At 33.6% G+C, this 14,588-nt stretch overlaps 3 protein-coding genes across 3 annotated transcripts; 2 read left to right on the top strand and 1 right to left on the bottom strand.

Annotated features, from left to right (window-relative positions):
- The first annotated feature begins 332 nt into the window (after positions 1-332).
- Positions 333-2,247, top strand: LOC118058557 (transcription factor MYB1R1). Its single transcript, XM_035071269.2, has 3 exons — positions 333-895; positions 1,040-1,248; positions 1,495-2,247. Exons 1-3 carry the CDS (start codon positions 616-618, stop codon positions 1,948-1,950), a joined length of 945 nt encoding a protein of 314 aa, XP_034927160.1. The 5' UTR covers positions 333-615; the 3' UTR covers positions 1,951-2,247.
- Positions 2,248-4,616: 2,369 nt separating this feature from the next.
- On the top strand, positions 4,617-7,784 carry LOC118058556 (uncharacterized). Its single transcript, XM_035071268.2, has 4 exons — positions 4,617-4,778; positions 4,849-4,969; positions 5,212-5,505; positions 7,485-7,784. Exons 1-4 carry the CDS (start codon positions 4,699-4,701, stop codon positions 7,608-7,610), a joined length of 621 nt encoding a protein of 206 aa, XP_034927159.1. The 5' UTR covers positions 4,617-4,698; the 3' UTR covers positions 7,611-7,784.
- A 220-nt stretch (positions 7,785-8,004) lies between these two features.
- Positions 8,005-11,462, bottom strand: LOC118058555 (serine/threonine-protein phosphatase PP2A catalytic subunit). Its single transcript, XM_035071267.2, has 6 exons — positions 10,875-11,462; positions 10,248-10,362; positions 9,387-9,495; positions 9,229-9,306; positions 8,597-8,788; positions 8,005-8,497 (listed from the first exon to the last, which is right to left on the bottom strand). The coding sequence occupies exons 1-6, from the start codon at positions 11,128-11,130 to the stop codon at positions 8,324-8,326; spliced, it is 924 nt and encodes a 307-aa protein (XP_034927158.1). The 5' UTR covers positions 11,131-11,462; the 3' UTR covers positions 8,005-8,323.
- Between the last annotated feature and the right edge of the window lie 3,126 nt (positions 11,463-14,588).

Raw genomic sequence — 14,588 nt, 5'->3', positions numbered from 1 at the left:
ATAGAAGTCACTTATTTGATTAATCTTCCTCATCCACCCGTTTCATAACAAACTTGTTAATGTTTTGTGCGTCATTCACTATAGTTGACCGGTCAAATTTTCTACAGTCTTCTAACAATTATCCTTGATATTATTTTCTAGACATTACCAGTTTGAATCTTATAAATTTCAGGATTATTAAAAATTTATATAATCATTAATTTAAAAATTTATAAAATTAATTGAGATATATATGACCAAACACTTAAATTAATAATAATAAAAAAATCTAAATAAAACTCATCATGATGCCATGATCTGAAAAGAATTTTGCCATTTGATATTATTACAGCACAGAGCAACCAGCACCAGGCGAAGCACCATAGCTTTACTTTCCTTTAGCGATTAAAAAAAGTCCACGCTTTGCCAGTATAGATTCATTAAAAACAGGAGGACCCCCCTAAAATTCTCACTCTGAAGACAGCCACTACCCTGCCTTCGCTCAGATTGTCCATCACAGGCCATTTGTAGTTTCCTCTCTCCTCTCACTTTCTCTCTCCCTCCAGCTCTTGCATGGAATAGTACAAGTGTTATTATTACCATAATCCTGTCTCTGATCACAAGAAGAAACCGAACATGATGCCTCGCAGTTGCTCACAGTGCGGAAACAACGGCCACAACTCGCGCACATGCGGGGAGAGTCCAGCCGGTGGGGATCAGAGTAGTTCTACTGGTATTATGCTTTTTGGTGTGAGGGTCACTGAAGTAGCTGCTTCTTTTCGAAAAAGTTATAGCATGAACAATCTCTCGCAGTATGATGAACAGCCTCACGAGGAGCCCAACGCCGATGTCGCCGCCGGTTATGAATCCGACGACGTCGTTCACGCCTCTGGCAGAAGCCGCGAGCGCAAAAGAGGTACGTACGTAGATATATAGATTAACTAGCTCTGCTAGATCTTGGATCGATCGTCATCAGGTCTTCTTACGGCTACAACCATACAGGTTTTTCTTCTTTTGGATATGTGATGATTGGATTTTACGTGTGTTAATTAATTTACAGGGGTTCCATGGACAGAGGAAGAACACAAACTTTTCTTGTTGGGGTTGCAGAAAGTAGGGAAAGGAGATTGGAGAGGGATTTCAAGAAACTTTGTCAAAACACGAACCCCTACGCAGGTGGCTAGTCATGCTCAAAAGTACTTCCTCCGCAGAAATAACCAGAATCGCCGACGACGGAGATCTAGTCTCTTTGATATTACCACTGATACAGTAAGCTACAATCTCAACTCCAATTAGAACTGGTTCTTTGTACCAAGAAAAATCTTGTACAAAAAAATTGTTCAAAAACTTAATTTATTAATTTGGTTTTTTTTTAAAAAAAACGATTCTTCTCTCCATCAATTTAAAAAGAGGAAAGAACAAAATTAAAGACTTTGATTTTATTCTATCTGCTGGTGATACATTTTTTAGACTTTATACAGTATATTACAATTAATTTATCTTTTGGATTTACAGTTCATGGGTTCATCAATGGAAGAAGATCAAGTACACCAAGAAACTGCAACTCCAGCATTGCCACAGCTACAGCTACAGCCACAGCCACGGCCATGTTTGGACAACAATAGGTCTGGAGGGTTTCCTATGTCAACTTTTCCTGTAACTGTAATTAGTCCTGTAACCTCACCGGTCAGCGGTGACAACCCACTGGAGAAGCTCACATCAGGACAGGCAAACGTAAATAAAAAATCATCCAAGCTTGTTCGTCCAGTACCAATTGTTCCAATCCCTCCATCTTCAAAAATGGCTGATCTTAACTTGAATCAGAAAAGCCCCGAAGACCAATTCCCAGCTCTATCACTCCAGCTCTCTACTCCATCCTCCGAGGAGCAGCAGCAGTCACCACCAGCATCGACACATTCATCAAAATTTCAGGCCATTTCGAGTAGTGATAGCATCATTAGTGTTGCTTGAAGAATATGTATATACAATTAATTGCCTTATATATATATAAATATGTGATATTACATTAATGGGCGGGGCACGCACTTGTAGAGGTTGGAAAATATTGGATTAATTAGAAGAACTAGGGCTGATATTAGACTACTACTATTAGGTGATTCTTGCTCTTACACGTTAGAGAGAGAGATTTGAAGAAAAAGATTGGATGTCTTTTTCCATTGTGGGGGAGATTTATGGATTCTTGTTTACTTTGTATGCTTCCTTTTGTGGTGAAATGATAGGGCACCCAGTACTCTGTGTCAGCTACCATACATGTATCAGAATCTCTTGCAACTAGAACCAGGAAGAAATTCCATGTTTTTTCTTAGTGGGGGAGAAGTGTTGCAGGTATGACGCCATTGCCTCGCAGAAAAAAATAATAATAATAATAATAAAATAACGCAAATTGTCTTGTGTCCATTTAGACAATGCGATTCAATAATATATTTTTATTTTTTAAAAATTATTTTAAATATAAATGCATTAAAATTATTAAAAAATGTTAACTTAATTTTTTTTTTAATTTTAAAAAAACGTGGACCTAAATTAACAAGTTGATGATTATTCAAGCCGACTTAGGCTCCGTTTGTTTGCAGGAAAGTGAATTCCTTTTGGAAAGTGAATTCCGGAGAAAGTGAATTCCTGGAAAGTGAATTCCGGGAAAGTATTTTCCGATGTTTGGTAGTGTTATGGAAAATGAACTGGAAAACACTTTCCAGTGTTTGGTTATGTCATGGAAAATGAGCTGGAAAATAACTTATTAATATTTTATTTTTCTCAAGTTTATTAAAATAATGAGGAACAAATTTTACAAATTAAAAAGTTATATGAGAATGAAATTGAAAAAAAATATATAATTTCATAAATTATCTCAAATAAAACAAATAATAATCAAAATAATAGGGATCAAATCTAAAAAAATAATAAAAAATAAAGAAATTAAAATAATAATAATCAACATTTCATAAATTATTTCAAATAAAATAAGTAACAATCAAAAAAATGAGGATCAAATTTGATAAATAAAAAATTTCAATAAAAAAATGATAAGGAAAAAGCAAATAGCAATTATAAAAATAAGGACCAAAGTTAATATAAAAATAAAATTTTAAGAGATGAAATTGAAAAATAAATATTCAAAACAAAATATATGTAGCAATCAAAAGTTTGAGGATCAAATTTGATATAATCAGCAAATAATGATATTTTTAAATTTTTCACAACTTCCGGAAAGTGTTTTCCCCTCAAATTTTTCAGGAAAACACTTTCCAGAAAACCAAGCCAAATTTTCCTTTTACTGGAAAGTGTTTTCCATTGACCAACTTTCCTACTGGCAAACAAACACAAGAAAGTTTGGAAAGTGATTTCCCGGAAACCACTTTCTGGAAAACAAACACAAGAAAGTTTGGAAAGTGATTTCCCGGAAACCACTTTCCGGAAAACAAACACAGCTAAAAGGAAAACACTTTCCTGAAAACCAAGTCAAATTTTTTTTGACTAAAATTGACTGGAAAGTGTTTTCCGTTGACCGGAAAGTATTTTCCGTTGACTAGAAAGTGTTTTCCGTTGACCGGAAAGTGTTTTCCGCTGACCAACTTTCCTAATGACAAACAAACACAGGAAAGTTTGGAAAATGGTTTCCCGGAAACAACTTTCCGGGAAACAAACAAGGCCTTAATAATTTTAAGGAAAAAATATATTGTCCAAGGGCCCAACACTTAAGAGCTGTTTGGATTTTTCACGTTTCTTCTCCTTTTCAAAAAATATTTTTTGAAAAACTATTTTTTAAACTTTTCTATATTTATTTGTCATTAAAAAGGTTGGTCAACAAAAAATATTTTCCGGTCAAAGAAAAATTTAACTTGGTTTTCAGAAAAGTGTTTTCCTAAAAAATTTGGGCGGAAAATACTTTCCGAAAATTGTAAAAAATTTAAAAATGTAATATTATTTGCTGATTATATCAAAATTGATCTTCAAACTTTTGATATATATATATATATATATATATATATATATATATATATATATATATATATTGTTTTGAATATTTATTTTTTCAATTTTATCTTTTAAAATTTATTTTTTATATTAACTCTGTTCCTTATTTTTATAATTGTTATTTGCTTTTTCCTTATATTTTTTTATTGAAATTTTTTATCTATCAAATTTGGTCCTTATTTTTTTAATTGCTACTTATTTTATTTGAAAAATAACTTATGAAATGTTAATTATTATTATTTTAATTTCTTCATTTTTTATTATTTTTTTATTTTTTAGATTTGATCTTTATTATTTTGATTATTATTTATTTTATTTGAGATAATTTATAAAATTATATATTTTTTTAATTTTATTTTCATTTAAATTTTTAATTTGTAAGATTAGTTCCTTATTATTTTAATAAACTTAAGAAAAATAAAATATTAATAAATTATTTTTCAGTTTATTTTTATATTATACTATCAAATATCTTAAAATAATTTTTTTTAAATAAATTTTAAAAATATAAATTATTTTTAGCAAACAAACTGACTTTCTCATAAATTATTTTCTTTACTTGTAATCATTCTCATTGACAAAAGAAAAAAGAAAAAAAATATTGTCTATGGGCCAGAGGCCCAACATCTAAGAAAGCGTCAGGATTATTCCATGATCAGCGAAGCATGGTTGCTAGCTGGAGGACATAAAGAGGAATGAATCGTGAGTAGGAAGGAGAGAACTATGGCGTGCTGGAAATCAGCATGGATCCTTGTAGTAGCAGCTGTAATATTCGCGCTGCTCTCTTCAATTCACGCCACAGAGTGAGTATAAATCTTTCTTTTTAACAAGTTTACGTGCTTGATGAAATTAATTAAAATTGAATTGGAGCAGAAATGGAGGAGGCGTAGGGCGTAGAACATTACTTAGTTTCAAAGAAACACCTCACGGCAGCAACTTCACTTTCGATTGCTCTCCTTCTGGTCCCTGTGTTCCCTGCGCCTACTCTGAGAAGGTTTCAAGATCTCTCTCTCTCTCTTCCTCTTCTTTTTAATAATAACAGCAATAATAATAATTTCTTGATTTTTTCCGACATTTTTTGGTATAATAATTGTGTAATTTAGTCTCAATTATTCCTTGGATTCGTTTGTAAAGAATGCAAAATGATGATGATGATGATGATTTTGTTAAGATTTGAGGAGATAATGTTATTTATATGTGCTTAATTTTGGCGGTATTCTGTGTGTTTTTTGGTAGAGTGATGAAAACTATCGATGCAGCGAGACTGGCTATCGTATCCCTTTTAAATGTATTGAGATTAAACATGGTACAGAGAAAGAAAATGGGAAGCAGCATTCTCAAAATGGTCGATCTGCTGTCGAAATCTCCGACAATGTAAATCCTCATGTATCGTTGCAAGATGCTGCCTCTAACGAGGGTAGAATCTTACTGGATGGTTCGTCTTCAGCTAAGGATGGAGTTCAGACTTATATTACTTACAGAAGCTGTATATCAGCTAACGCAGAGAAGTTGTCAGTACTTGGTTTTGAGGTATTCCGGTGTCTTTCCAAATATAATTCTCTTTGTTGTTTATGTGACTGGGGGGGGGGGGTTCTTTTTTGGCTTGTTAGAATTGAATCATTGTTTGTTATCATTGTGTAGCATTTTAAGTGGTGGTGGGTAAGAAATCTAAATGAGTGATGGAAGAGAACGATCACTTCAGCATTGACATTGAATTCATGTCGGAATACTTTAGATTTGTGTCCCAGAGGATTTGTGGTGAGTGGTGGTTTGATGTGTACAAATCTAGGAAATTAATATTGCTGTCAAGAGCAATCCACTGTTATCCTAGCAAGGATGTAATGAAAGAAAAGGCAGAAGAAGAAAATAACGTTTGGAGAAATGAAAAGAGAAAGAACACTCAATGCTGCAGGTCTGAGACCAGACCAAAATACTTGTAATTCCATTATCAAAGTTCTTTGATTACATAATATAGGAGCTCCTGTTATAGGCACCAAAAGCATTGCTAGTTTAGAACTTAACAGGAAACAGGAATTCAAAAAAGAAAAGCTCCTAGCCCTGGTGGCTTGGTTTTATATTTTCCACCACTCAACCAAGGTACCAGCAGCGGTGAACACCAACAAATAAATAATAGCTCCTAATTAATATTATAGTCCTCAAATAAACTATATTGCCTAACAGTGTTAAGGTTCCTAAATTTCCTAAGTAGACTAGATTTTACAAGGAAAACTAGAACGTATCAAATGAGATAATTTATATATCTCTTTTCCCTTGGCTACATCACTGTGGTCCTTTGATTGTTTGCTGTTTAGTCTCAATCCTCTAATTCAAGAATGATGTAAATTGAAAATCCAAGAGATGCGCTACTTAGTTGCTAAATTTCTGCCACCTTAGTTTTCATAATTTTTATGTTTATCATAAGAGTAGAGCGGCACTGTCATGAATTTAAGGACTAGCAAGAACAAGAATGATTAAATGTCTAATCTATATGTAATTGGTTTGACTTGTTATGCTTGTCGATATATATTTAGATCCGAAAGTTTCGACCACTCACTATCACAATAGGATTCCCGGCTGAGTGAGAATTAATTTGTCAAAGGCCTTAGGAGTTCATTTGAGAAAGTATCATTAACCCTTAATTTTTTTTCCTTTCTAAAGTACAGTGGTGCATGTTCTCAAGTATTTCAATCTCTGGGTGTGCATTCACATCCCTTGCTAACCAATATCAGAGTTTTGTCTGATGAATGTCGAGCCTCAAACTGGGAGCCTTGAGGTTTTGGTTAGTGAGGTTCTGTGATGCAGGAGCAAATCCTAATAGTAGCAGTTGTTGTATAATGAGGATTTTACTTCTGTATTATTTTTTAATAGTAGTTTGAACAACTAGGATTTATTTATTTTTAAGGGCTAGGATTTTTTAAAAAAAAAATGTTTTGTTGACTATTTGAGGGTTGCTACTGTAGTAATAATAACAGAGGTTATTGATGTTTTGAGAATTTTATAAAAAAGGTTTTTTTTTTTGCCTGGCTGTTCAGTCCTGACAACCAGCCTTTGGCTGTGTTTGCTACCTTTTGCCCATTCTTCCTGCATCATACTGTATGAGCAATGCTTCTCATTGAGATCACGAGCATGGAGTTATAGCACAGGACTCCAATTCCTACTTTCAAAGAAAATCTCCGAAGAAAGTAATGTCTTCTGATTTATGATTTTTTAAAGAAAATTTAGAAAGGAAATATAGATATATACTCTGTATTGCATGGTATACCATGTCTTTTTATCTTGAGACTAGCAGTGAATGAAAAGTACAAAGCATGTGCAATAATCAACTTATAGATTCAAGGAGGTCAATGTTTGAATGGAATGTTATGAGCAGCACCTCCCTTGCTTAGTTTTCTTCCTTCTTGTATTTAATGAGGTGTGAGATTGGCAAGTAGAATTGCAAGCACTCTGTTACTGTAGTTGGGTCTATTAATGCTAGCCTTCATTCTCATGGTCTGAATCGCTTTCAACAGGGGATAATTTTGTGTTTGTTACTCGCAAGTGGTTCAGTCGTGTACTTCCGAAGAAAGCAGACCTTTACCCGGGTGTCTGGAGCTGGACCAGGGAGTATCCAGATGAACTCCAGATTTCAAGTCTGAAATTCTCTTCAACTGAGGTTTTCTCCCTCGCATGAAGCCAGCCAGTTTTAATGATGTTCGAAGCTTTTGGTTTGTGTACGAAAGTGTTTTATCATTTGCAGCTCATATTATCTTTTCTTCTTTGAATTCTTCGTTTTTGCTCTGAAATGTATTCATTACGTGATATTTTCCTGATGCACAAAACCCTTGGAACCATTGAGAGAGAGCTATAGATGCTCTTTATAGAATGATTGCCTGTCGTATCAACCCTCCATTGATAGATGGGACACAGCAGTGCAGTTACAGCATTGTTATGGTTATGCAGCATTAACCTTTTCTTTTTGGAACTAAAGTTGCGAAGCATTTTGTGCATGGATGCAACACTTTTGGCTGTGGTTCTGTTTATAAATCAGAGTAGAGTAAGCAGCATGCATTTGCTCACAAAACAACACCTGTTCTCTAACTCCAGTTTGTCAAATTACAGCACAGGATATACCATGTTATTGCTGCTTCCGTCTTCTGTGAAAATACAAGAAATATGGCCATTGGTGCCTTCTGTTAGTTTTTTTATGACCCGAGCATATCAACAAAGCACCAGCAACAGCAGACTCCAAATAAAGAATGATGTCATCGATCAACCTCGCCTTAAACAACGAAAGCTCCTCTTTTTAAGACACATCTACAGTGATGCAGCAGCAAACAAAGGTTACAAACAGCTGGTGGGAATATGGAAATTACAAAAAATAATCAGGGGTTTTTCGCGTGGTGTCAGGCTCAATTTGCCGGGGTGCTGGATCAAACTGAAGGAAATTCTGGTCCATATTCTCCCCAATCTCTAGAATTGCAGCCATGTTCCCACAACGGTAGCAATAGTTTGGAGCACTAAATACAGTTACCACATTCTTTTCCTGAAATAAAAATGAAAGAGATTCATAACTAACAAGTTCCATTTTTTTTATAAAAAAAAATACATGGAAAGAAGACGTGTCTTGTCCAGGTTCAGTCACCTGACACCAATTGTACCCTTCCATGACAAGCTGGTGAGCCCGTGAAATTAAAGAGAGTCCATTGGTATGGTTGAAATGACCAGCTATATCCTGTCCAAATGTATATCCAGCACCACGAGGAGATATTCCCCACCCACAACGATCATCTGGATCAGACCACAAGAGATCGCACATTGGACCTTCATGTGGAACCTACTTGTGCAGGGAATGGCAGATGTGATTGTTCAACCAAAATCAACCGCAGAAAACCAGAAGGTAGCAAAATCAAAAAGCTGTTGGCAATGCACTGAAAGTGTGCAAGTGTATTGCATGAAGAGATGGATGACATTATAGTATTGCAGTGCAATTGGGCAGAAGGGAATGTCAGGTATCCTACTTTTAATCCTTGACCAGAAGAGAAAATGCAAAAAAACAGCACACATCACTGATATAACCAAGTTTTAGATGCAGTGCTTCTATGATAGTTACATTCCATTAATCTGAAAAAAAGCTTGCATGGAAGTTAACATAACAGGAAGAGGACATCATGCTAGCTTGCAAACCACCTTCAATTATTGCTGATTAGCACACCATAACCATTTTATTCTTCAATTTTATTGAGAATTTGAAATATGAGAAGCAGTTATTCATACCTCTTGTATACGGTCTAAAGCTCGGATGTTATCTAGCGTATCAAGAGATGGTGAAAGTCCTCCATGCAAACAGAAGATCTGCAATAAAAAAAAATGAAGCGGTGAGCAGGTCATAATCGATTGCATCAAGCAAAAATCCTACAACACTTGTGACGAACCTGACTTTCAATGAGGGCTGTAAGGGGTAGATAATCAAAAAGATCGGTGAAATACTTCCAGACATTAGCATTTCCATATTTTCTCAAGCACTCATCATAAAAACCATACCTGAAAATGAATTGAAATGAATCATTTAGTAATCAAAGTGAGAGCAGCATGATTGCTCATTGTTTGCATATGCATGTGGGGGGGGGTTGGGGGCGGGCTCAAGGTAACAGGACATTCAGGCTACAAACAAGCTGAGGACACAATATACTGTTGCAGCAACAATTCATCTCTGGAAAACAAATTGGTTATCATCCTAGATCCATGTAGTCTCCCTTTCAACTTGAGAAGAGAAAATTTCAAGTCAAGGAACAAGAATTCTCTTCTTTACAGACAAAGGTTTCAAATGAAGCCAACATATACCTGTATGGGTAAACATCACCATGCTCCTGTCAAAGAACTCACCAGAATGGAACCCACAAACTCCACTGATGAGATGCAGCTTGCACTTGAGTTAACTCACAAGACCAGATAATATGAAATTTGAGACCCGGATACGAAATATTTTACAGCCACTTATTTGGGAAAAATGAATGGACAGAAAATGAAGTGGTCTCCATATAGAGTATTACAACATAGATCTGAGCAGCCAAATATCATAAATTCTGTGCAAATATTTGATGTTTACAGTGTCATCATGACAGAAACTTGAGGAGAAACAAGAAATCTATCAATGAAAGACAGAAGATTAAAAAAACCTGCTCTTCCTGCAGAAACATACAAACATGGGTTTTTGTGTTCGCTGAGCAGTATCAAAATTCATATTATTCAATCACAAGTATAGCTTCCATTGAGAAAGAAAAACAAAATCTTACACTTGAGTAATCTGCCTGCTCTCATGGTTTCCTCTTAGGATTGTAATTCTATCTCTATAACGAACTTTCAAGGCCACTAAGAGCGTGACCGTCTCCACTGAATAGTACCCACGATCTGCATTGATGTAATCGGCAATATTAGAAAAGGCTCGAGTTCAGTAAATGTAAAAATTCAAAGAATGTTCTAAACTATCCCCATTCAACACTCTGGCCTTCAACATTTAAAAACAATGTCAACAAAACGGAAGTAATTAAACAAAAAAAATCCATAACCTAACAGCAAACGTAAAGATCATCAGTATTTCTATCAGAACTAAGCATATATCTCAAGCTCCATCGATGGAAATTCAGGGGCTCTCGCATTTCGACCAAGCATACAACTTAGTTAACCCATACGCAAATGAAATTCAACTCCTAACAGTCAATGTCTGCCGCCCTATTAGAAACGCAGCCAGCTCCTGCAGCCTCACATTCTCAGCAGTTTTACGAATTCCCAACACGATTTTATAAAGTTAGAAAACTATCAATAGATCATTCTTTCTCCTTCAAAAGGAGGAGGGAAACAACAGAAAATATAAAAATACCCCTTAAATCATTTTTAATCACATAAAAAGAAGAAAAACTGACCTACGTAATCTCCCATGAAGAGATAATTGGTATCAGGTGCATTCCCTCCTATCCTAAAGAGTTCGATGAGATCGTAGAACTGGCCATGAATATCGCCACAGACGGTGACCGGACATTTCACAGGCTGCACGTTCCACTCCTCCACCAGAATCGCCCTCGCCTGATCGCACAAAGTCTGCACCTCCCCCTCCGCCAAAGGCTTGCACTCCATCAGCTGCTCGATCTGACGGTCCAGATCCCCGTGCGACGACGGCATCCTCTCTTTCTCCTTGTCTCAATCTCAATCTCAATTATTTTATTTTTAAAACAATAATTTCTTTTAAAATTAGGATTTTCTAGGGTTTTGAAATTACAGAGGACCCAAACATTTCGTTTCTTAGATCTACCTATCTACCATTCCCCTCTCTCTCTGCCTTGCGTTTTCTCCTCTGTGAGCCGTGAGGTATGAAATTAATTTTTCTAAGAAATAAAAATTTATGTGTCGTTTTGTACTAACAATTATTATTATTATTATTGGGATATTATAAGAAAGAAAAAAAAAAAGGGAGATCTGAAATGAAACTCAAATGCAAATGAAATGGAAGAATTATATTTTATTTCTTTTTTCCTGGATTTTTTTAAAGGTTGTCAACAACGCCACAAATTATTTTGTAAGCAATGAGAAATTTGTTTTCTCCGGCGGCTCCGCCGCGTCAAATCAATAAGGGAAGACACGTGTCGGTAAAGCTCCTCTTTTTTGAATTTTTGAAATGGAACTAGTAGTGGTTTGTAGGAGTCCTAGCTACGAATCAGGTACCTTGTCTCAGATTATTTTATAAATGATTAAAAATATATTATTCTGAGAAAAAATTGGTTAGATTTTGACTATATATTTTTTTTTTCTGGTAGGTTACATATTAATTTAGATTTTATTTAGGTTTTTTCTAGCCAAGTTATAGATAAATTTAAATTTTAACCGGTTCATATTACATTAATTTTTTTTTTCAAGATTTAAGCCTGATTCAAGCTCTAAATTATCATATCAATATATTAATATGTTAGGTCAAAATATATTTGGATGGGTTTTAAAATAATGTTAGAGCCCTACACAACAACTTTCTTTCAATTTATTTTATTTTTAAAAAAATTTATTTTTACATTTTAAAAAATGTTTATAAAAAAATTTATTTTTTATTTTAAATTAATATATTTTTAAATTTTTCAGATTATTTTTAAATATTGATATCAAAAATAATTTTTTAAAAATAAATAATTTTATTTTAATATATTTCAAATAAAAAATACTTTGAAAAACAATCGCGATGAAACTTTTGAAATGCAATTACCAATATACGTGTTTGTTTCTGCATTTCAAAACGTTTTTTGAAAAAAAATTAAATTTTTTTATTTTTTTTATTAATTTCAAATTAATATGTTTTAGTGTTTTCATTTTGATATGTGCTGATATTAAAAATAATTTTTAAAAATAAAAAAAAATATCATTAACATATATTTTAATATAAAAAATTATTTAAAAAATAACTATAATCACACTATCAAATAATCTCGCAGGGTATTAAACATGTAGAAGCAAATTAAAAAGACATTACTGCAATAAATCATTCCTCTCTGGTCTTAATACCAAAGATGCCTAAACCCGAGTTCTTGCACCAGTTTATGTAATGTTAGCTTCAAAATTCTCACTAAGGTTCTAAAACCTCCGATATCATCTTTGATTAGCAATAATCAAAGCAGTGTTGTGCGTGGAAGACATATTGTCGATAATATCATAGTTTATCAGGAGGTGGTTCGCTCTACGAGTCAGAGAAGGGGAAGGAAAGGATTAATGGCGATTAAAGTTGACCTAGATCAATCATAACACACTCCCAAAACATGGTTCAACTGAACAATAATTGCTTGGATTTATTCAGTGCAGCCTCGAGCCACAAAGTCAGCGCAAACAAAACAAAGATCTTGTTTTCTTGGAGTGTGTCTCGAGGCCTAGCTCAATCTCTCAGGAGCACAAGTGGCCTTGCAGCGACGAAGGATTTTGGGGAATGTTTGGGAGTGCCCGTACTGCATCAGAGAATAACGAAACAGACGTCAGGTAAATCGTCGAAAGTTTGCAGCAAACGTTCGCTGCACGGAAGGCAGAAAAATGCATCTGTTGCAGGAAGGACTGCATTGTGTAAACCTATGCTTGGGAGCAGCAGTTCCTTTGTATCCGATGCAGTCTGTTCTACCCCCGAAGTCCATTTGCAATGAGATGGAGAAAATCTGCAGAAGATTTAGATGGGCAGACAATGTGGATAATAAGAAGACACATTTAATTAATTAAATATTGTGAATTAATTAACTATCCATGCCATTTCCTGTGGATGTGAATTAATTAAATTCAATAATTTAATTAGACTTTTAATAAGCTAATTTAATTGTATTAGAGATTTAATTGAAGGGAAATAAGTTTGAAAGCTTAATTTGATCTTAATCGAGAAGATTGGACTTTTAAAGGGCCATATTTAATTTTTCCAAGCTCAATTTGGTGAAATCATGGATAAAATTACAAGCAATTTTGAGGTTAATTAGGGATTAAATTGAAAAAATTTAAGACCAAAATCTTTTTATAAAAAAGCGTGTAAATTAGAGGACCCAATTTGGTTGAAAATGAAGAAATTAAAAGTTTGAAAATCAATAAAAACAAAATTAAAAATATCCAAGACCAATGACCAAGTTAAAAAACATGTTTAATCAGGGGGTGTTTTTGAAACTTTTCAAGAGTGGAATTGAATTTATTTTTAAAATTAAAATTCAATTAATGACTTAATTGACTAAATTGAAAGATAAAATTAAAAAGAAAAAATCTATTTATAACCTAATTTAAATATAAAAAAAAACATAAAACAACATTAAACAATGTATTTTTTATATATTTTTTTTGACCAAAACAACATGTTTTGGTTTAAAAAGACATTGTTTTGGTCAAAAACAAGTAAAAAAAAAAGTGCCACATACCAAGTCATTTAACATTATTCATTGTTTTTTTTCTTTGAATCGTAAAAGTTGACTGAGTAGTTTTTTTTTATCATTATAGAACGATGACTGTTGGATTTTTCTAGGAATTTTCCGATCTGCATAGAAATATAGAGCTCCAACAATTTTAATCCGTATATAGTTTCCAAAATTAAAGGTAGCTAAAACAATTTACAGAAAATATTCGTAGATGTGTGATAATTGAAATTCCAGTTATTCTAGCTACGTTGTTGGTTATTGATACAACTATTCAAAATCCACTTCTATCTGCCCAGCGAATTAATCCAGGAACTAATTAATTCAATAGAAATAAGTGTAGGTTAAAAAAAAATATATATTTTCAATTTATTCACGATTTTATCATGTTTTTTTATATATTTAAGTTGAATTTATAAAAATCTTTAATTTCGATATATAATAATCTACTCCTCTAGCATAAAATAAAATCGAGATGTGGAACTATAATTAAAAACATTTTTTTAAAAAAAAGAATAAATCATAATGCTTACTTGAGTATCTGTATCGAGGATCCATGTTTAATTTTACCTTCTGAAGTAACTGAAAACTCCTTTTTTTCTTTTTTCCTTTTTTTGTTCTTCTTCTTGTCAGGCCATCTATTGCCCTTGGTTTCAAAAATCGGTGGATCTTTGTGCATTGCTTGATAGGCGTTTTGCACTTTTGTTTGACACATGATGCTTTAATCAA

Source organism: Populus alba, chromosome 8 (assembly GCF_005239225.2).
Source record: "Populus alba chromosome 8, ASM523922v2, whole genome shotgun sequence".
NCBI classification, from domain to species: Eukaryota; Viridiplantae; Streptophyta; class Magnoliopsida; order Malpighiales; family Salicaceae; genus Populus; species Populus alba.
The sequence above is the reverse complement of the archived record's forward strand: the minus strand, read 5'-3'. Positions and strand labels throughout refer to the sequence as shown.

Excerpts from the sequence above, each read along its gene's own strand:
- LOC118058555 (XM_035071267.2), bottom strand. The coding sequence starts at position 11,130 with ATGCCGTCGTCGCACGGGGATCTGGACCGTCAGATCGAGCAGCTGATG. Across the intron at positions 9,496-10,247 it reads AGCAGGCAGATTACTCAAGT|GTATGGTTTTTATGATGAGT; the intron begins GTAAGATTTTGT and ends ATTCATTTTCAG. Across the intron at positions 9,307-9,386 it reads CAGCCCTCATTGAAAGTCAG|ATCTTCTGTTTGCATGGAGG; the intron begins GTTCGTCACAAG and ends TTTTTATTGCAG.
- LOC118058556 (XM_035071268.2), top strand. The coding sequence starts at position 4,699 with ATGGCGTGCTGGAAATCAGCATGGATCCTTGTAGTAGCAGCTGTAATA. Across the intron at positions 4,970-5,211 it reads CCTGCGCCTACTCTGAGAAG|AGTGATGAAAACTATCGATG; the intron begins GTTTCAAGATCT and ends GTTTTTTGGTAG. Across the intron at positions 5,506-7,484 it reads TGTCAGTACTTGGTTTTGAG|GGGATAATTTTGTGTTTGTT; the intron begins GTATTCCGGTGT and ends CGCTTTCAACAG.
- LOC118058557 (XM_035071269.2), top strand. The coding sequence starts at position 616 with ATGATGCCTCGCAGTTGCTCACAGTGCGGAAACAACGGCCACAACTCG. Across the intron at positions 896-1,039 it reads AAGCCGCGAGCGCAAAAGAG|GGGTTCCATGGACAGAGGAA; the intron begins GTACGTACGTAG and ends ATTAATTTACAG. Across the intron at positions 1,249-1,494 it reads TTGATATTACCACTGATACA|TTCATGGGTTCATCAATGGA; the intron begins GTAAGCTACAAT and ends TTGGATTTACAG.